The sequence below is a fragment of the Pongo abelii genome, chromosome 3 (assembly GCF_028885655.2).
Source record: "Pongo abelii isolate AG06213 chromosome 3, NHGRI_mPonAbe1-v2.0_pri, whole genome shotgun sequence".
NCBI lineage: Eukaryota > Metazoa > Chordata > Mammalia > Primates > Hominidae > Pongo > Pongo abelii.
The window spans coordinates 47,941,394-47,963,918 of NC_071988.2; the positions used below are offsets into that span (position 1 = coordinate 47,941,394).

Consider the following 22,525-nt stretch of genomic DNA (forward strand, 5'->3'; position numbering starts at 1 on the left):
GGGGTCCTCTAGGAAGGGAGCAGCTTCCATTTGGACTTTATGGTAGGAGCCATTGGAGGTGTGATTCCTCCCAAAAGGGAGGGCCTATTTCCCAGAAGAATAGGGAAACAGTGCTGGGAGCAAAATAATTGAGATAAACAACATTGGACTCACTACAGAGGCGTCCACCAAGGGTGTAAGTGTCTCTAAGTGCCCTCCTCCATTTTGACATTCATGGGTCCACTTCCCCTCAGCTCCTCCCTGTGGCTCATCTCATGGCTTCCTGGTCCCATTGAGAGACCAGGATCACTTTTGTCATTGTCCAGTTTACATTCACTTCATTCCCAGAGTACTGCCTGCTCTAAGGTTCTTGTGTCTCAATGTTCCTCCCACTCCAACTGTTATTCAGCTACAATATTTACATATTGTAAAAACATATTTACCTCTGATGCTGTGTTGCCCTCTCCACACAGAACCAGGCCAAAATTCCCTAGGGGACAAGAGAGGGCCTCAACCCACACTGCCTCCTCTTCACCAATCCCCAGACAGCATCCCTAGCCCAGGCTTGTGCACCTCCTCTTTGCCCACTAGTATATTTCTTGGAATTTAGGGTTTATTTCCTAAATGCATGGAGATCTTAGCCCCTGGAGGCCACCATTCCATCTCAGTTTTCTAACAATCGTCTGTCTCCAGGTAAGATTGCCAGGTGAAATATTTGAAACATCTTTATACTAAAAACGTATTTATTGTTCATCTGAAATTCAAATGTAACTGGATGTCTTGTATTTTTATTTGCTATGTCTAACAACTCTACCAGTGAGGCTTCCATAAATATGACCTCTGCCTGGCTGGTGCACCGGGCCACCCAGACATTCCTGAGCAGGTTTTAATATGCTTGAGTTCACCATGAGCAGACAAGCCAGGCCCTCACTGATTTAGAGTATCCAGACTTTTCTGCCAAGTGTGTAAATGTAATATTGGGGATTAGTAAGTGTTTTAAGAGTGGTATACTTTTTGGACACAGAAAATAATCTTTTGTTATATCCATCATTAGTTAGTTATTAAAGAGTAATTAATGTTGTTAGAAATGGACTTTTTTTATTCTGTAAAATAGACTTAATTATATAAAGCAAGTATAATCAACAGGCCATGTGGCTTTTAGATACAAATCAGCTAAGAACAATATTCCAGTCAGCTCTTCTGTTTGACAGATCTCTATTAAAAGCAAACCTTCCAGCTTCCTTTCAACAAAAGTGGCCAAAAGAAACATGTCTGTACAATAGTCCCCCCTTATCCTCAGGGAATATGTCCTAAGACCCCAGGGGATGTCTGAATCTGTGGATAGTACTGAACCCTATATATATCTACTATGTTTTTTCTATAAATACATACCTCTTACAAAGTTTAATTTATAAATTAGTTGCAGTAAAACATTAACAACAGTAACTGGTAATAAAATAGGACAATTATGACAATATGCCAGCATCACTACTGTTGCACTTTGGGGCCATTATTAAATGAAATAAGGATTCCTTGAACACAAGCACTGGGATACTGAGACAGTTGATCTGATTACTGAGCCTGCCTACTCAGTGACTAATGGCTGCCTGTCTACACTACCTACCCATTAATCACTAATGCCAGGCACCTGTAATCCCAGATACTCGGAAGGCTGAGGCAGGAGAATCGCTTGAACCTGGGAGGCGGAGGTTGCAGTGAGCCAAGATCATGACACTGTACTCCAGCCTGGGCAACAGAAGGAGACCTGTCTCAAGAAAAAAGAAAAGAAAACAAAAAGGAATGCAAAAATCCTCCATAATCCAATATATTTTGGCCCAGTCTTTTTGAATGCAACTATATAAGTACTTTTAAAGAAACTGGAGCCAAGAGCCACCCTGCAGTCTGCTATGACCATGCCTATGAATAGCCACTGCACTCCAGCCTGGACAATGTAATATCTCTAAAAAAATTTTTTCTAACAAAATACGAAAGAAAGAAATCAACGTAAAACGGTACATAACTTGCTTTTTTCACATAAAAATATATCATGAAAATTTTAAATAGTTGCATAGTATTTATTCTATTATGTAAATAAAAAACAATTTACTCAACCAGTTGCGTATTGTTGGATACTTAGGTTGTTTCTAATTTTTCTTCTACCAGTCTTATCGTTGTACGTAAATTGTCTGCAAGTCAGATGATTTCTGTAAATAGGCAAAATACATAATTTATAATAAAGTATTTTTATTATTAAACTGAAAAAGTTCTATTTCACTAGTAGTTAAATAAGCACAAAATATGAAACTTTTAAAACAGCATATTGACAAAGATTCTTAAGGTAGCAGTGCTTACTTCTGGAAATGCAATGGAAGAAGCCCTCAAACACATTTGAGGGTGCTGAGGTACTGAATACAACTTCTGTGAACCCTTATTACTTTTCTGCCTACTCAACATCCATTTTTCCTCTTTCTGTTAACAGCACCCACTATTCCTCTGGGGAATCCCTTCCCCAAATTTGAGTTGATGTGTCTTGAGTGGGGATGAGACCACTCCCTTGCTTGAGTGAAAGCATTCCATCCTATGGCCACAATGATTGGTTGAAGGATGGGTACACTTCTCTTGCCTATTTTGTATTTAATTTTTAAATTTAATTACTTCTACTTTTAAAAAGCCTTCTAGCTTCCTTTCAAGAAAAGTGGCCAAAACAAACATTAGTGTACGATAGTTCTCCCTTATTAATCCCAAGTTAACCCCAGGACTTTTATGAGAACTCCTGGAAGTAGGTGCTCTCTTTCCATGATTGTTTCTATGGTAGGATATATCCAAATTGATTGTATCCTTGCCACTATAACATAATAGCATATATCTGAATCTTTTCCAGCACTGAAAAATGGCATCTAATTGCTTCAATTTAATTGCTCTGGATACTAGTGAATGTGACTATTTTCATAAACATGTTGGCTGCTTGCATCTCTTTTGTGATCTTGTGTCTATTCATGTCATTTGCCTCTTTTCCTATAAAATAACACAATAAAACTTTTATAAATTAATCATAAATTTTCTCTTAATTTCTTAAATGATGTTTTTACTATAACAAAGTTGAAAGTTTTTATGTATCCATATCTACTGAGCTCCCCATTATGATTTCTTCTGTTACTTTTTTGCTTAGAAAAATTTTCCATATCCAAAGATGAGATAAACATTTGCCAATCTTTTTCTCTTGTATTTTGTTGCATTATTATTAATAGTTAACCCTTTAATCTACTTGGAATTAGCTTTGGTATACACTGTGCCACAAAGCTCTAAATTTATTTTTCCCCAAATAGCTAGCTTAATTTCATCTTCCTTCCTTCCTTTTTTTTTTTTTACACAGTTTGCTGTCACCCATACCTGAGTACAGTGGCATGATCATGGCTCACTGCAGCCTTGCCCTCCTGCGCTCAAGCGATCCTCCCACCTCAGCCTCCCAAGTAGCTGGTATCACAGGCATATGCCACCACAGGCATGTGCCACCATGTCTGGCCAATTTTTGTAGTTTTTGTAGAGACAGGGTTTCACAATGTTGTCCAGGGTGGTGTCAAGTTCCTGGGCTCAAGAGATTTGCCCACCTTGGCCTCCCATAGGCGTGAGCCCCGTGCCTGGTCATATTTTCTAAGTACTATGTTATCTCTCCCTTTTACATATTCTTTCCCCCTTGGGAAAAGAATACTTCACTTCACCAGTGTCACCACACCAGTGTCATCATACCTGGAGAATGGGCTTAATCCTAATCCTGGGGTTTTCTCATACATAGTGAGGAAGATGAGAAAGAAGGGGAGGCCAGGGCACCTGTTTTCTTTACAATGACAATCACCCCATCAGCAGGAGTGACATCAGGTCTGTAGGTCCCAAGAATCCCCCAAAATTGCAGGTGCAACATGCCCCATGATTTACAATCCCAGCCCATCATCCCCTTCTTTTTTTATTTTTTCAGATGGAGTCTCAGTCTGTCATCCAGGTTGGAGTGCAGTGTCACAATCTTGGCTCTCTGCAACCTCCACCTCCCAGGTTCAAGCAATTTTCCTGCCTCAGCCTCCTGAGTAGCTGGGACTACAGGCACACACTACCATGCCCAACTAATTTTTATCTTTTTAGTCCAGATGGGGTTTCACCATGTTGGCCAGGCTGGTCTCGAATTCATCTTCAAGTGATCCACCTGTCTCAGCCTCCCAAATTGCTGGGATTGCAGACAAGAGCCACGATGCCAGGCCCCTTTCTGTTTTCAGTCTTCGCCCATTGCACAAGTTGCCTCCCAAGTCCCTCCCTAAACCCTGAGAGGAGGTAGTTGGATGAGTTGAGTTGGTCTGCCTCTAATTACTGCTTATTTAATGTGATTGTGAATTTTAATATCGTTAACACGATGAGGGTTTCTGAGGCAAATAGGAGTGGTGCCTGCACAGTTGGCTTCAGCTGGATCCCTTGCCATTTGTGTTCTTGGCTTATCTCATTCTGCGGTTTCAAGACTGTGAAGTCTCAGTAGTGCCTTCCCTCCTTATCTTGTCTGTTTCTCCACACATCTTCCCTGGGTCTACTAATGTAACGGTTAGGTAGCATGGATCATTGTATATCTGAATATCTTTCTTTTTACCTACATAAGCTGACATGTAAACTTAAAATATTTTTGGTCACAACCCACTTCCTTTAAAGTTTAGCTCACTGAAGTTTTTTTTTCTGGGTTTAGTGTTTTGGAAAAGTGTAAGGGCACATTATCCTCCTAAATTCTTGCAAAAGCTCTGCCCTCATGGAATTTACAGTCCAAAGGAGAAAAAATAAATTATTTGTGATGAAGAGTGCAATATGCTTTGCATTTAGTCTTACTTTTCATAGTCTCCATCATCTTCATGAGATTTGGGGAGGAGGAAAGGCTCAGCCCACCCTTGGGTAATAGAAGTCACTCTGTGTCAGGACAGGAGTTAGGGAAAAGTTCTCGGATAGAAGAGTTCACTATATCTTGGCTTCTTGTGAAAGCAACCCTGGGCTAAGACTGAGCCTTGATTTCATTCTAGAAATTCCTGCTGGTTTTCACAACTCAACTATCACTTTATGGTCACCCCCAGGGAGCTAGATGCCTCCTTAACAGGCCCCACCTGGTTGGTAAGCAGAGCAATTATTTTCCTTTCTACATGCCATCTAGTGACTGACTTAAAAGTTGTTGCATCTCCATTCCTAAGAGCTCTGCTTTTGAATTGTGTTGGGATAAACATGTCTCAAGCAGGGAATCTCAGCACTTTATTTCTTTTCAGTCCTTTAATCCTAATGCCAGGGCCTTACTCATAAACCTTCGTAAATCTGTGGCCACTGAAATATCCTCTCTCCACCTGCCAATAACTTCTTAAACACACATTTTTCATGGAAACTGTTATTAGCCAAGCTCTTCTCTACCCTTTTTAGGGACACATCACCGTGCAGATTCAGCCAGGTACTTGTCGGTTCGGTTGATAAGACTGAGAATTCCTCGTGCCTCAGTTTTCTCGTTTGTAAAAATCGAGCTTGTAAAAATGGTATCTATCTCACGGCTTTGCTGTAAGAATCGAATGAAATAATGCACACGCACTTGCACAAAACCCGCTATATTACTATTACATTCTACTTTAAGACTGAACATGAAAATCATGCAAAAAATTGTTTGCAAATTCAAGCCAGATATCGTGTCATGCTTACTAGAGAATCGCTCATGTTAAGTCAAGCACCCCTCTTAGGGCTGCAGGCTATAGGAACAGTTTCTATGGCCTATGAGCGTGCATCGATGAGGTTATCCACCTACCCCCTCCACTTTGTGTGTCTGGGTCTCCAGATTTCATTATAAAGAGGCAGAGCCCATCAGAGAAGTTGATCGGCAGCCAGGAACGGTTTTTTCCTGCTCTGGTCCTTTGTCAGGTCTTTGTTCCGCCCCTGGCTACACTCTAACAGAACCACTTACTGGCGATTCACAGGAGGGGACCGGGCGGCGGGGCGGGGCCTGCGGGGCGCGGGGCCGGGGCGCGGACCGGGCGCAGTGATTGGGTTCACCCGGGGGGCCGCGCTGCGCGGAGTGCCAGGCTGCGGGCGGCGGCAGACCTGGGAGCTGAGACCTGCCAGCCGCCCCCGACGCCGCCGAGCACGTCAGCGGCGCGCAGCCGGGGCTCGGAGACCGACGGGCAGAACGACGGGAGGCGGCTGCGGCGACCGCGGGACGGAGAGAGGCACGCGGCGGGAGGGGACCGGAATCCGCAGCTCCGGCCGCGCCATGGACGGCAACGACAACGAGACCCTGCTCTTCGCCCCTCTGCTGCGGGACAACTACACCCTGGCGCCCAATGCCAGCAGCCCGGGCCCCGGCACGGACCTCGCCCTCGCCCCTGCCTCCAGCGCCGGCCCCGGCCCTGGGCTCAGCCTTGGGCCGGGTCCGAGCTTCGGCTTCAGCCCCGGCCCCACTCCGACCCCGGAGCCCACGACCAGCGGCCTCGCGGGCGGCGCGGCAAGCCACGGCCCTTCCCCGTTCCCTCGGCCCTGGGCGCCCCACGCGCCCCCGTTCTGGGACACGCCGCTGAACCACGGGCTGAACGTGTTCGTGGGCGCCGCCCTGTGCATCACCATGCTGGGCCTGGGCTGCACGGTGGACGTGAACCACTTCGGGGCGCACGTCCGCCGGCCCGTGGGCGCGCTGCTGGCCGCGCTCTGCCAGTTCGGCCTCCTGCCGCTGCTGGCCTTCCTGCTGGCCCTCGCCTTCAAGCTGGACGAGGTGGCCGCCGTGGCGGTGCTCCTGTGTGGCTGCTGTCCCGGCGGCAATCTCTCCAATCTTATGTCCCTGCTGGTTGACGGCGACATGAACCTCAGGTACGGATCTGTCTATTCCTTGGGCATCTGTCTCATTCCAGACGCGCGTTTACGGCCGTGGGCTCACGACGAAGGACAGGGGCAGTGGAGGGGTTGGAATTAGGCGTGGAGGAAGGAGGAGAAAAGGAGAGGAAGATGATGACGCCCGGGCTTTAGAAGTCAAGGCCGACCTGCCGGTTGTGCTGCTGGGGAAGCGAGCTAGACGGCGAGGGGGCTGCTCCAAGGCTGGGATTCCATGCGCAGCGCGGCCCTTCAGCAGGGTCCCTCGCCGTCCTCCCCGAGCGTCGGGCTGGCAGCGCAGGTCGTTGTCCAGTGGAAGACAAAGAGAAGGGGAAGTCTGAACTAGAACTCGCCGGCAACGTAAAAGTAAAATAGGGCTACTGACCCATCAGAGAAAGTAATCTCACATAGAGGGCAGGATTGTTGAATTCGACCAACAAGTAGCAGTCAGCAGCTTTACCATGGCTTACCTTGCAGGGGGCTTGCAAGGAAGAACGCTCCTTCCCCTCAGAATCATCCAGGCTCAATAGACTTTATAATGTCGAGGGCAGCAGTACCGAGACAGGGGGCTTGTTTTTCCTCCCTGCCTTGGGTTCATAATTCCATTGGTGTTAGACGTGCTGCTCTCTTGGCACTCTCCTCGGATGATGTAGGTTCTGCCCAGACTTCAACCCCGGGACTTGCAGTCTCCCCGTTCCACCTCTACTCAACATACAAGAAAAAGGTTGGCTGGCTGTTTGACTCAAAGCCCGTTCTGATTTCTGCACATTCCCTTTTTTGCAGCATCATCATGACCATCTCCTCCACGCTTCTGGCCCTCGTCTTGATGCCCCTGTGCCTGTGGATCTACAGCTGGGCTTGGATCAACACCCCTATCGTGCAGTTACTACCCCTAGGGACCGTGACCCTGACTCTCTGCAGCACTCTCATCCCTATCGGGTTGGGCGTCTTCATTCGCTACAAATACAGCCGGGTGGCTGACTACATTGTGAAGGTAAGGCCCCCTCTTCCCTTTCCATACTAGCTTGGAGAGCCCTTGATCTCTGACCCACAGCAGAAATGTTAGGAAGTTTGGAGAAGGCGGAAAGGAAGAAAAGGACTTGGAAGTAATTGCATGGATAAATTTTTTTTTAAAAAGTTTATGCTACGAAGATAACTTCCACTTTTGGGATTCCTAGAATGATAGCTTTAATTAAGACACAGCTTAATCAAAACCAGCATAAGAGAACTATCAGTACTCATCGGAAGGAAACAGATCATAGCAGGGTGGGGAAGATGACAGTGTAATTAAATGGCAACATATTTTCCACTAATTGTATATAATTAAACATCAAAGCAGATTAAATAAAATTACTTTAATAGAATTGGTGCAGTATTTTAGAAATGCATGGCTATCTTTTCAAAAATGGAACTCTAATTCTGAGAAACTCTGTAGTAGGTTCCTTTAACATTTTATTAAATTTTTAAAAGTAAGTTGATACTAATAGGACAAAAAGTAATGGAAAAGTTACATTGTAGTAATAGAACACACAAAATATTGGCTTTAAAGCACAAAATAAAATTGGGTCCTGGATAAATAATGGAGGTTATATTGACCTTACTAAATGTGTTTATTTTTCTTTCTCCATTGCAATATTTTATATGGCTTCTAAAGCTAGTGAAAAGATAGGGGATTTCTATAATTTGTGCAATATTTCTCCTAAGGCTTTGATTTTTTAAAATATGAATGCTTTCTGTAGCAGTAGAGATTTTAGTAGTTTAGTAGATTCTAGTAGTTGACTGGAGGAAAAAAAAATCTTTGTAAAATTAAGCTGTCTTTGAAAATTCAAAAATAGTAGCGAAAAAGAATAAACCATGACCAGGATGCTGACTTCAGGTAATTAATCAAATAAAATATGTAACTATTACTGCAAAATGCACAGGCAAATTCCTTTAGACAAATGAAGAGAAAAAGAGCCACCCTAATGTTTCAATTATGTAGATTCAAGAAGACATAATCTTTTGTTTTACTTATTTTCTAAAGTAATCTGATTATACAGAGTCAGCTTTTATTAATATGAAAAGTAGAGAGTTCTTTTCTGTGCATATATCCAGCCTTGAGTAAAAGAAATCCTGCTCCATAATAAACATGTATATGTGAATGTAAAAATGTATGTGTACATGTAAATACGCATATATTAATACCTGTAATATATACTCATAGATACTCTTGAGATGCATTAAGAACTTGTTAATCTTAATCATTAAGCTAATGCTATTAATGTGATGGCATTTACTAGAACACCTTAGGAAGTCTAAGAGAAAGTCAATCAAATGACCTATTTACACACCCAAAACAGAAGAAATATATTTAATATAAATATATTAATAAATTAATCTATTTAATATTTAAATATAATAGACATAAGATTAGCTACCTTTGAATTTAAGGTTAACCTAGGCCTATTCTTTAATTAACACACTATTAAGAAATGGTTTATATAATTGTTACACCTTTGCAAACACTTCAAAATGAGCATTCAATGTCAATGCTTGCCCAAATGATTTAAAATAGTTCTAAGGGACTTTGGAGCCAATATTTCAAATGAAGAAATCAGACTGTTTGTCAGTGCTTTCAATGTGACATACTTTGAAATGGTATGCTTTTACATGTAATAGCTTGGTTTCTGCCAATTATGCATCTGTAGTATCTATACCTTATATAATAATTATTGCAGCATCCTCTAGGGTAGAATTTGTGACCAGCTCAGATAAATTTTAAATATTTTTTTAAGAGTGGAGAGTTATGCCGGTCCCAAAGACTGCAAAAGGGATATCCCAGCTATCCAGGGAACCAGAAGCAACATTTAAGCTGTTCTCTCTGGATCTAGTTTCCTTTCCCTGTCCACTCCTCATTAAAAAAAAAAGTTAACTACCAATATGAAGGAGAACTAGGGGAGGAATTTTTAGATTTCCGCCTTCCAATTCATACAGACTGTTTTATTTGAATGAGTGAAATGTACCAGTCAGAACATCAAGATGACACATTTTATACAGAAGTCAGTTGTACTGTATCTGAAATCCATCTAATGTAATAATACCTAAGCATCATTAGAGACTTACAGATGGGAGGTTTCTCATGAACAAATAAAAAAGGGGAAAGTTGCCAAATTGCAAAGAATTCTTCACATCTTTATTTACACTTTTTTCTCTTAGATAATCTAAGAGTAGGTAATTATTTCAATAATGCAAGCAATCCTCTGCAATATATTTTGAGGGTTAAAAAGATCACACACTGAGCTTCAGACATTTTAATCAAGTTTCACAAGTTTTAACTCATGTAAAATGAGAACTAATTTCTTATGGAAAACATGGGGTTCAGTTCAGGGAAAGTAAACATCCACTTGTCTGCTCTAATGATCAGACCATACCTGGGGTATTAGCTTCAGTTCTAAATGCCCTGTTTTTAAGAGGCACATTCACATATGAAACACATGCTCAGAACAGTCAGGATACCAAAACAAAGTTATGTGATGGCGGCTTTAAGTCTGGGGATGATCTGCCTGAAGAAGAGTAGCCTTCCCCTGATAACCAGTTTTAAAGCTTTTGAAGAGCTGTTTTTCAGAAAAAAAGCTTTTGAAGAGCTTTTTTTTTTTTTTTTTTTTTTGTGAGATGGTGTGTCACTCTGTCACCCAGGCTGGAGTGCAGTGGCGCGATCTCTGCTCACTGCAACCTCCACCTCCCAGGTTCAAGCAATTCTCTGCCTCAGCCTCCCGAGTAGCTGGGATTACAGGCATTCGCCATCACACCTGGCTAATTTTTGTATTTTTAGTAGAGACAGTGGTTCCCCATGTTGGCCAGCCTGGTCTTGAACTCCTGACCTCATGATCCACCCACCTCAGCCTCCCAAAGTGCTGGGATTACGGGTGTGAGCCACCGTGCCTGGCCAGAAAAGCTGGGTTTTTTTGTTTGTTTGTTTTTTGTTTTTGAAGAGCTGGTCTTTGTTGCTCCTGAGAGCCTATATCCAACTCAATGGCTAGAGGTTATGGAAGGCAAATTGTCCCTCGACATAAGGACAGGCCTCCAAACAATCAGAGCTGCCCTATGTGGCTCTGGATGCTTCCTGAAGAGGTGGCCTGCTCATCTTCAAAAATACTCTGTCAAAGGTCTCCATTTTGTGTTGGAGAGCATACTAGATGGGTGTTTTCTTCCGTGAGCTTAGGATTCTCTCGCCTGAGTTCATCTTCAACCATCTCATTGTAATTTTCCATTACTAGGTTTCCCTGTGGTCTCTGCTAGTGACTCTGGTGGTCCTCTTCATAATGACCGGCACTATGTTAGGACCTGAACTGCTGGCAAGTATCCCTGCAGCTGTTTATGTGATAGCAATTTTTATGCCTTTGGCAGGCTATGCTTCAGGTTACGGTTTAGCTACTCTCTTCCATCTTCCACCCAACTGCAAGAGGACTGTATGTCTGGAAACAGGTAGTCAGAATGTGCAGCTCTGTACAGCCATTCTAAAACTGGCCTTTCCGCCGCAATTCATAGGAAGCATGTACATGTTTCCTTTGCTGTATGCGCTTTTCCAGTCTGCAGAAGCGGGGATTTTTGTTTTAATCTATAAAATGTATGGAAGTGAAATGTTGCACAAGCGAGATCCTCTAGATGAAGATGAAGATACAGATATTTCTTATAAAAAACTAAAAGAAGAGGAAATGGCAGACACTTCCTATGGCACAGTGAAAGCAGAAAATATAATAATGATGGAAACCGCTCAGACTTCTCTCTAAATGTGGAGATACACAGGAGCTTCTATCTTGCTGAAATATTGCTTCATATTTATGGCCTGTGGTAGTGCACATGGTTAACATAAAAGATAACACTGGTTCACATCATACATGTAACAATTCTGATCTTTTTAAGGTTCGCTGGTGTATTAACCAAACGTTGCCACAAATTACAAATCAATGCTGTAATATAATTTGCACCTGGAATGGCTAACGTGAAGCCTGAATTAAATGTGGTTTTTAGTTTTTACCATCACCAATTTCTATGACTGTTGCAAATACAGAAACTATTAGAAAACAGGGTCTTGGAAATGTAGAATTTTGGCGCACTATGAGGAAAAACAAGCTGTCTTTGTAAAGCATAATTGAGTTTAATGTAATCGTTGTAAAAAAAAAAAAAAAAGTGTGCTTGCTCTACTTAAAATTCCTGACAATGTTGAATTTTGACCTGTATTCAGAAGAATTCCAAAACAGGTCAGTTAAACAAGGAAATATAGTATTTGTCAAACCAGTATCAGAGAAAAGTTACATTAATGTATTTGATTACTTGATCTGGTATCTACTTATTAATGAATAATCAACATTTTTCTAGTGGACAAGCCATGTTCTTTTCGACTGGTCTTCTGAATTTATGTAAACACACCCCAAATCAATTTATCTTTTGTAGGAATGATTTGGTTGGGAAATTTTTCAGAACCGCTCTGGAGCAGAACAAAACGGTACCTTCCGGTCACCACTGGGACTGGGGGAAGGGACACGCTCCAGGGGAGAAAACAATTCGCCTAGATGAAGATCCCTGGGTGGTTCTCCATGCACTCGCCGAGGGGGCTCAGTGGGTAGCCTCTCAGAGCAGCTCTGAGATTAAACTATCATCTGAGTTAACGGGTAATAGACCCAGAACAGTTCCCAAACCTTGGCACTTTCGCTCACTTAGCCAGAGGCACCCGGCCTGGCCTCGGCTTCCCGGTGGGGGAGCGGGGGTTGAGGGGGGGGATGAGCAGGCACCTGGAACAATCAGGGCACCGGGAGAGGCCGGCTCAGCTGATGCCGGTGATGAGTTTCTCTCATTGAAATCCTCACCTCGGGCGCCTTGGTTCCCTTACGGATCAGCCCTTTCATCACAAAGAAAGCCCTCTTTCCAGATCATCTAAGGATCATTGTGCCAACATCCGGGCGTGGAGAGTTTCCGTAGGGAGAAAGACGAAGAGGGGCCCCCTCGGCGGGGACGCGGGCCGGTGGCTGAAGGGCGTGGAGGGCGGTGCAGCGTGCCAGCCCCCGCCTAGGGCCGCCCCCGCCTCCGCTCGGCCGCCCGGGCGAGTCGCCTATTTAGGGTGCGGCGGCGCGCGGGAGCAGTGCGCCCATGGCGGCCCTGGGGGACGAGGTGCTGGACAGTTACGTGTTCCCGGCGTGCCCCCCCTGCTCGTACCGGTACCCATACCCCGCGGCCACCAAGGGCAAGGGCGCGGCGGGCGGCAGCTGGCAGCACCGCAGCGGGGGCTGCCTTCCCGCCTCCTCCCCCTCCTCGGCGGGCGCGGCCTCGTCGTCCTTCCCGGGCTGCGGGCGGCTGACGGCCGCCGAGTACTTCGACAGCTACCAGCGGGCGCAGCTCATGGCTCTCCTGGCGCAGGTGGGGCCGGGTCTCGGGCCGCACGCCCGCAGGGCCGGCAGCTGCGACGTGGCGGTGCAGGTGAGCCCGCGCATCGACGCCGCGGTACAGTGCTCGCTGGGGAGGCGCACGCTGCAGCGCCGGGCCCGCGACCCCGAGTCCCCGGCCGGTCCCGGGGCCGAGGGCACCACGGGCGGCGGCTCTTTCTCCCAGCAGCCAGCCCGTCGAGGCCTGGAGCAGGGCAGCCCCCAGAACGGCGTCCCGCGGCCCATGCGCTTCCCGCGCACCGTCGCCGTGTACTCGCCCGTGGCCTTGCGCCGTCTCACCGCCTTCCTGGAGGGGCCCGGAGCCACGGCGGGCCAGCAGAGGTCCGGGGCGTCGGACGGAGAGCGGGGGCCGCCGCCCGCGCGGCTTCAAGGCCCAGAGGAGGGGGAGGTGTGGACGAGGAAGGCGCCCCGGCGGCCGCAGTCCGACGACGATGGCGAGGCCCAGGCCGCAGTCCGAGCGAGCTGGGAGCAGCCGGCCGACAGTCCCGAGCTGCCGCCGCGAGAGGCCCAGGAGGGCGAGGCGGCTCCGCGGTCGGCGCTAAGGAGCCCGGGGCAACCTCCGCCGGCGGGGAGGGCCCGAGACGGCGGCGACGGACGGGAGGCGGCCGCCGCGGGAGAGGGGCCGTCGCCACAGAGCCCGGAGCTGGGCAAGGAGCGGCTGCGCTTCCAGGTAAAGCCTAGGGCGGTCAGGGCACAGGGGAGCCCGGGGGTGCGGGTGTCTTCCTGGGGCCTGGCCCTGTGACTGCTTCGGGCACTCGGAGGTGCGGCGCTTCCCTAAGCGTGGGCCACTTCCGTGCTTCCGAGACAGCCAATGACCGCGATAGGTGTCTTCCCTGACAGCACAGTCTCACGTCCCCGACAGCCGGACTTACTCGCGGCGGCTGCTCTGAACGCCCTTGGGACGTTCTTATAACCCACATATTTGCACTGTAAACCTCGCGCAGTGGGTGCATAGGCTAGCCCTGACCGCATGGTTGGATGACCTATCAGGCACAACTGAACTTCGGAGCACTTGCCGGCTGGAGAGTCGATTCCCAAGGATCACTCTCTCCCATTTCCGCACTGGATGTGGCAAAAACCCTTCAACTGCTGGGATTCTGGTCAGCAATTCTGATTTCTCCTTTATGAGTTTCCAGGCTATTGGAAAGCTGGAGCTCCTAAAATGCCCCTTCCTAGGAATTTGCTTTGCTTTTAAAAAGCACCCCCAACTCAGAAATCCAATACTGCGAAAGCATTTGGACTGCTCAGTGTTGCTGTCCGAGAGCAGCAGGCTGAAACTTTAAAGGGCTGGGGCACGCAGAGGGCAGCTGTGACCTAGCAGAAGTGGAAAGGCACAAGAGGTGGTAAGAAGCCGAGGGAGTCCTTCGCGGTCTCTTCCACAGCCATCACAGGCTGGTATTCCTCTTGAGGGGCGGGGTTGGTGGCGGTAGGCTGATTATGCGAGGAGTGAATCGAGAGGCCAGGGCTTTCCAGCGTGGCCATGCAAGAGCTGTGTGTGATCTTAGGCCAATCATAACCTTCCTGGACTTAGCGCAGTCTCCCAGGTGAGCAGACTGAATTAAGTGCTCCCCAGAGTTCCTTCCAATTCTGAAAGTCTAACTCTAAAAACGTGTGTATAACTGGTTGCTCACTGGGAGGGAAGAAGGGAAGTTTAGGTAACACTACTTTTGTTCATATTGAATATGAATTATGGCTTACGTACAATTTAGGTTCCTGGCACTACTGTTTGGGAATTAACTTAGCAGCATATAGAATGTGATCTTGGGTGAAACTTTAAAGTTCCTTAGATGTGGAGTCTTATTTTTCTTCAGCTTAATACATGTGTGCATAGTCTAAGATCAGGCTTTTTCTTAAAAGGCCTCCCTACAGAATCCCAAACTTTAGAGAACTGTTTATTATTTCCCTACTTATTCGTTTATCAGCCAGCCTTATGAACTGAGTTAATCTGGTATATGAACTCTAAGGCCCATGCTTGCTTAATTGTTTGACTAGGCTATTAAGCTCATTTAATTACTGTATTGAAGAGGCGTACCCAAACCTGACCCTGCTTTCTTTCATGGTCTGAAGTTGCCAATTTCAAATATCAAGTAGATCCTTCCCAACGTCTGAAATGAAGGATAATTCAGGTGTTATGTTGGTTAAATTGACATATCCTGTTCAGTTCTTAGAGCAGAAATATGGCTATTACCATTGCAAGGACTGCAACATCCGCTGGGAGAGTGCTTATGTGTGGTGTGTACAGGGAACTAACAAGGTAAGAAATACCAGGTAACTGGCATCTTCTTGCTGAAAGTGTCAAGGCGATTTTAAGTTTATCCTCTTTGTCATCACAGGTTTACTTCAAACAGTTTTGCAGAACTTGTCAGAAGTCTTATAACCCTTACCGAGTGGAGGATATCACCTGTCAAGTAAATCAGATGTTTTGCATTTTGTCTGACCTGGGCAGTCATCGAGGGTTTTTAGTATAGTTTGAGTATACTTCCAAAAAGAGGCCAGGCCCCCAGACCTTAGGTTTCAACTGGCTTTTGTTAGGAGTGGTAGAAACAATACTCAGCTGGGAAACGGGGCCTTGGTGTTAGCTTCTTTCTGGCCTTGCAAATCTTGCTGCTGTTAACCTCTTCTAAAACTGTTAACCTCACTTGCAATATGGAAGAATACTTGTCTTACTTGCTACTTAGTCTAATGTATAAGAAAATCAACAAAAACATGCTTGTCAGCTAACACGAGGTAGTCAAGGTTGACTGTTTTACTGAAATGCTTCTTATGAAGCACAACCTTAAAGTACTTAAGCACAGGGGGTTAGTTTGTCTTGCCTGAAAGCTCACAAAGGGATAGCTTAAGATAAATCTAAGTTGTCTAGCTTTATGGGGAGTTGGCTATAATGGTAAGCAAGCAATATGTTAACTAAGCATTGCTTAAGCACTTGCTTGCTATTAACTGTGCTAAGGGGCTTAGCTAATCTTTAAAAGGAAAGAAGTGACTACATTCGCCTCTTATCACACAGCTAATGGAGTCTGAATTGCCAGTTGAGACAGCCTAATCAATACACTTGACCCATGTTGGATATTTAGAAGCATTAACACCCTGGGGTGGTGGAGAGAAACTAAGTATGGAAAGCCACTTAGAATCACTTAGATCAGGGCTGGGCATGTTTCTAAAAGAGGATGCCTTAACCACTCTGCTGTTGGTGTTCATTGTCAAATTCATCCCTGACTTGTTCTCTACCCTTCCTCTTAAAAAGTTGTTGCAAAAGAAATTTCACAATTCATAATTGGATCTGATGCAATATAGCAGTACTATAGCATGGTTAAACACCCACTATTCCTAGCCCTGTCATTGCTAGGTAGGTAGGGATGTAGAGGGAAAACAAGATTACTATGGGACCTTGCTTAGAGCACATTCAATAAGTACTTGAATGGACTAGAAAAATGTTGAAGTCCTAGGAAATCACTAAGGGTTTATCTTCTGTATGCCCTTCTGTATTTTTTTCCCCCAGAGTTGTAAACAAACGAGATGTTCCTGCCCAGTAAAACTTCGCCACGTGGACCCTAAACGGCCCCACCGTCAAGATTTGTGCGGTAGATGCAAAGGCAAACGCCTGTCCTGTGACAGCACTTTCAGTTTCAAATACATCATTTAGGTGAAAGTCAGTGTTGCTGTGCATGCGCTGATGGAGTAGACGAGTGAGCTTTTTCGTGCCTCTCCTCTCCACCTCTCCCTTCTCAAAATACTTCATGAAAGGCAGTGTATTCTGAAAAAGCCTTCAAATAAAGGTATTGCAACACGATTTATACATTGCATAAAATCTGTCTTTGAAAATAAAGTTTCAAGAGCGCTTGTCTTGTGCTAACAGTCTGGACCTGTCACTTCACCTTTATGAATGCTTGCTGATGGCATAGAGTGGGCCAGGCTCAGAGTTAGGCTGCAGCCACTTGGAAAACAATTTAGGGGGGGTGCTCGTACTATTTAGGCAGGTCTGGAAGACTGAAGCTTAGAAGGAAGTTAACTGAATAAAAAGCCGCCTAGTGGTCACGCCACTGCACTCCAGCCTGGGCGACAGAGTGTGAGACTCCATCTCAAAAAAAAAAAGCTGCCTAGCTGTAACATTAAGGCATTCTTTTGGGAGAGGTGGAGGCAGAGCCATTTCTTGGTTGCATGAGACCGTTGGAGGTTAATGTTGAGTAAGAATGCTGAGTGGTGGTGAATGGGGTAAGTAAAGGCTTTAGTGTCCAGGTGACCTTAGGAGGTAAGCTACTAGGTGGAGGGAGGCTGGGAAAACTAACCTGACTCACTAGTCAGTTTCACAAATGTGGCAAAAGTGGGGCTTGGAAGAGGGTGGCTGTGGGCAGCTAGCTGCTTTTAAGACACTGAATAACCTATCAAGTAGACTTTGTGTTTCTTCAAAGCTTTTTGTTTTAAAGTAGGCCTCCTAAATGTACTTAAATATGTCAAGTTAGAGGTGTAGGCCTTAGCCTTTGCCTTCACTGACTTAGTACTAGTCGGGATGCCAGACTAACTGCATCTAGTATCTTCTCATGACAACACTGAGGCCCCACTGCCAGAATGTTCCTAGTTGAGGATGGGACTGAGTTTAGAGCCCCAGGTGCATCTGATGAAATTAAAGTTGTATTGGCTTAATTACACAAACCACATAATTGGAGCCATGTGCTAATTATGTCTCCAATTCTCTAACATCCCACTTAAGTGAACCCCTTACTACCTTAGGCCATAGGACTAGGTCTTAACATCTTGGACACTTGTTAAAAGGGACCAAAGTGGGTTTGAGGTCTCCATAGAATCCATATCTCAAGGGGAAAGGCCCACCTGCATCAATGTGGACAGAGATGGTGCTTGTAAAATGCAGATTACTGGGCACCTGTCCTACCTACATTTAATAGGCGCCCCAGCTGTTGCTAATGGAATTGAAGCATGAGAACCTGTGCTCGGTAGAGAAGAGGTGGCATCTCATGGAGCTTCCAGTAGAGTGGGCAGATGGCCACTAGTTTTTATACAAATGTAAAACTGAGGTTCTGACCTGTGATCTGCTTACATGCCTCTGCAGTAAGGGACCTGACTTAGGGAGATTAGGGAAGCTCTGCCTAAAAGAATGATACCTCAGCTAAGCTCCAGTTCAAATGAGTCGAATGAGGCAAAAATGGAGAGGGGAAAATTTCCAGATTAGGGCAACAATCTGCAAAAGCCCTGTGGCAGAAAACAACCAGGGGAGGCCACAGTGTGAGGATACTCTGGAGGACATGCCAGGTGAATCTAGCAGCGCCAGACTGGAAGGGTGTTTTAGGCCTTCATTAGGAGGATGGTCTGTACTGGAGTGCAGGAGCTACTCACAGGCATTATCAGGGAACACCACAGCCTCAAGCTCCTGGGCTCAAGTGATCCTCCTGGCTCAGCCTCTCAAGTGGCTGGGACTACAGGCACTTTGCCAGGCTGCACTAAAAGGTTTTAAAGGTATAGTGGGGATTGTGGGGCATGGTGGCATATAGATTCACTTTTAAAAAATCACTCCAGCTGTACAGTACATACCTGTAGATAAGGAGACTCGCAGGGACCAGATAAAGTGGTGGCAAGGCTAAAGAGAAATGACAAGAACTGGTGTGGGTAAAGGCGATGTTTTTCACTGGTTCGAACATGTTCCTGTTGATTTGGTTGGGGGTAGGTACAGGGGTAGGAAACCCATTTGTACTGTGGCATGCAAGTGATACATAATGTGATCAATAGTATTTGCTCAATGAGTGAATTACATAAATGTACCTACATTGAGTCCTAAGAAATTTTCACTGGCTATTAATATGGTTACATTTTTCTTTAATATTGCTTGCCATTAATTTTCCTAACATAGCAACTAACCCTGTTTTTCAGTTGAGGAAAGTGAGGATCAGACTGTTTTACTTAGGATGGGTGGGCATGCAGATATTCAACAAAGTGGCACAAAAACATGCCATTCAGATTATGATTACATTCAAGCAATGAAAAGGCACTGCCGAACTCTTTATGTGTACAATCCAAAAACTTGTAAGATGTGAATAGATTTTAAGTTGAGAGAGGTTAGAAGGAAATACTCTAAGATGTCTCTGGGTATCAAGAGAAGTAACTGTAGTTTTCTTCATATTTCCTTTATTTTCTAAAGGAACCATGGATTACTTTGAAAAATTAGGGAAAAAATGCTATAAAATACCAACAAATGGATTTTAATGCTGTCTCTCTCCTTTTGTTTAGGTTATCCTGTTGTTTTATGTGAGCAGTATTCACTCATAGGCCTGGATGAGGAACCTTACTCTGCCCTTGAGTCTTTTCCAAGAAAGCAGGTAACGATTTCTTAAATTTAAGGGAGGTTATGCGTTTTGCCACACCCTCTATTTTACATCACTAAAAGTAGAAAATATATTTTAATATAAGAAATCCTGTGGTTTTGTTTTAGAAGCAGCATGAAGAAACTGCCAGATTGCTGCTTTTGCTGTTGTCTTATAAGCATACTATTTAAAAATGATAAGTGTAGTGGGCAAAAGAAAAAGGTTGTATGTAGCAAAAACTGGACTCCAAATGGAACTAAATCAGGTAATAAATTAAGCATTGGATATATTTGTTAATAAATGCTAACTTGGGATTCAGAGGCTGAGGAGCAGAGAAGTGTAGGTTGGAGGAAAATGCTGTTGCAGAAGGCCATCCTAATGAATTTGTTTGCATCTTGCTTGCTGCAGGTATATTCATTTTTATTATATTAATAGACTTAGTTACATATAAATAAACACAAAAAGCAAATATCAACTGAAAGGTTTGGTTGGGTAGTCAACTAATTTTGTTCCTTTTTAAGGCAATTCAAGAAGGTAACATTTGAAAGGTTTCTAAATGATGCACACTGTAGTCATTCATTCTTTGTTAAAATACAACACAAACCGACAGCTACAATGCTTTTTATTTTTGACAAAAAGGATGTAAGGAGGGTGAGAAAAACAGAGGATAGTAAGATAGGACGTAAAGTGTGATGTATCTCTGGACACCATCCCTCTCTGCCTGCCCCACACCCAAAAATTTTAAATAATTTAAAGGATACCACTTACAGTACCAGAACACCATCAAAATAATTGTCTTTATCAGGGTCAAAAAATACAGTGATTATGAATGAGCCGTGACCAGTTACGGAATTTTACTGGAAACGTAACTGTGGTCAGCAGTCCAATGGTGTGCACAGTGCCTTCAATTAATGCACTTGAGCATATGTAATTACATTTCTGGCAGGGTCCACACCCCCAAGAAAAGGTAAAGCTAAGCATTTCATTTCTACATTCTAAACTCTGGAATCACAGAGCCCAGTTTAAAAGAAAAGTCACAGTGGATAAGAGATGTATATAAAAAATACAAGGTGTTTCTTTCAAATCAGGAGTTGTGGGACTACATTTTTTTTTTTTTTCTTTTCTTACAAAATGCGATTTAAAAAAGGATAGAGACTCCAGTTCATGTTATACTACAGACTTAGACAGTGAATAAGTATATTGCATGTTTTGGTAGTCAGTCTTCAGGCTTCCTTTCATTTCCCCTAGCCCCAGGTTTCTTTAGGGTAAAGCATGTGAGTCCTGAATAAAGATACAAAAATGCATTTGCAGCTCTTTTCTTGAATTCTGCAGACTTCAAAGCCTGCAAGTCGTGTATTCCATCATCAATGACCACAATTTTTTCTTTAGCTTTGTACACCTATTCTTGTATAACAGTGCATGGCACAAATGTACAAGAAAATAACTGGTTTTAGTCTCTACAGTTTCTATATGGAGTAAAATAAGTTAACTTTTCTAATGAGAATAGCTGACAGGCAGCATACATCTTTATTTTACATTTTAAAGTCTCTGCAGGCATCTACTTTGGTTAGTTATCAACAATCGTAACATAAGCACTGATCAGAGAACTGAGCAGCATTCCAATAACGTTAACAGATATATTATTTCTTTTTGAAATACTGGGAAAGCCCAGTTTTAAAATATTATTAAAATGTTCTAACATTTACATACTATGAAGAGTTAGATCTAATAAAATAACATTTCTTCAAAAATAATCTTGCAGTGCTCTTTTAGGCATGCTCTGAGACGTTATCACCAAACATCCATACCTTGAAAATATGACTATCACATATCCATACATCCCAACTCACACACACATAATTCCTTATACAGACCAAAAAACAAAAAAACCCAAACCCTTATCCCACATACTGAAAAAATCAATGGTTTTTGCAAATGAGTCTTGATGTGTATAGCTGACTGCATGTTCATGTGGATGGATGATTAAGCATCAATTGCAGGTTAGGTTTTCGACTGCTAGAAATCCAAGCAGCTTTGCAGGTCTTCAGCTAAAATGAAACAGCCTTGATTTCAGCCTCATTTCACCTGCTTTTGGTTGTTTCAGTATTGGAGGCCATTATTGCAAACATTCTTGGAATTCTTTTCTTTCCCCAGAAAGTAATGTATTTGTAGGCATCACTTTTAGCCCTTTTCTTTTCACGTAGGTTAAGTAATTAAAAAATTCCTTCTTCATACAGTTATTTTGGGAGATATTGGCAGCTGTTAAAATATCAGATGTTTTTTTCTTTCAGATCTTTGTTTTTGATACAGTTTGACATTAGTTACACTAAAAAGTAGATGCTGCCAGAAAGTTATCAGTGAATGCAAGGGTCCATAAAAGGTGCTTGGTTAATATTCTTCATCATCTTCAGTTTAGTTTCTTTCCTAAAGGCCTGAAGTGTCTCAGAATCCAGTGCTCACCATATTTCCCATTGGTTTGGTCTGTGCTAGAAGTTGGTATGATTGCACCATGCGTAGAGACTCTCTTATTTCCAGATTAAGTTCCATCAGTTTGTAGTTGGCTTCTGACATGTCCAGGTTAGAGCCTATAACTGCAAAGCTTCCTGTCTGGCCCAGTGTCTGATGATGGAAATATATATGTAACAGTGTCTGTACAGGGTCATCTTCACAACCGCCAAAGATATCACTGGGCCAGAGAGATCTGAAAATACACAATAGTTTTTCAGTTCTGAGACTTAGGCAATAGTTAAGACTAACTCAATTTAAGTTAAATACCTATTAACAACAACATTTCCTTGTGAATAACATGATCTGTTTTAATATTTGAGCAAATATTACTCAAAGTACCACCTGAAAGTGAAAAGAAATCTAAAATTGGTATCATTTCAGTGGCAACTGTTAAAAATACTCATGTTTTTCTTTCACGAAGACATGATATGGAAACAGCAAATTGAAAATGAAAAC

At 44.0% G+C, this 22,525-nt stretch overlaps 3 protein-coding genes across 20 annotated transcripts in view; 2 read left to right on the forward strand and 1 right to left on the reverse strand.

Moving 5' to 3' along the window:
• Positions 1-6,025: 6,025 nt before the first annotated feature.
• Positions 6,026-12,034, forward strand: SLC10A4 (solute carrier family 10 member 4). The gene is made up of 3 exons (XM_002814728.4): positions 6,026-6,834; positions 7,618-7,828; positions 11,091-12,034. The coding sequence occupies exons 1-3, from the start codon at positions 6,245-6,247 to the stop codon at positions 11,601-11,603; spliced, it is 1,314 nt and encodes a 437-aa protein (XP_002814774.1). The 5' UTR covers positions 6,026-6,244; the 3' UTR covers positions 11,604-12,034.
• A 799-nt stretch (positions 12,035-12,833) lies between these two features.
• ZAR1 (zygote arrest 1) lies at positions 12,834-20,183 on the forward strand. The gene is made up of 4 exons (XM_054553896.2): positions 12,834-13,923; positions 15,415-15,507; positions 15,587-15,661; positions 16,750-20,183. Exons 1-4 carry the CDS (start codon positions 12,961-12,963, stop codon positions 16,891-16,893), a joined length of 1,275 nt encoding a protein of 424 aa, XP_054409871.2. The 5' UTR covers positions 12,834-12,960; the 3' UTR covers positions 16,894-20,183.
• FRYL (FRY like transcription coactivator) overlaps positions 20,167-22,525 on the reverse strand; it is a 276,985-nt gene continuing 274,626 nt past the window's right edge. For all 18 annotated transcript variants that reach the window (XM_063723410.1, XM_054553891.2, XM_063723409.1 and 15 more), the window contains one exon: positions 20,167-22,262. In XM_063723410.1, the coding sequence (XP_063579480.1) occupies positions 22,004-22,262 (259 nt within the window). In that variant the 3' untranslated portion in view covers positions 20,167-22,003. The remainder of the gene's footprint in view (positions 22,263-22,525) is intronic.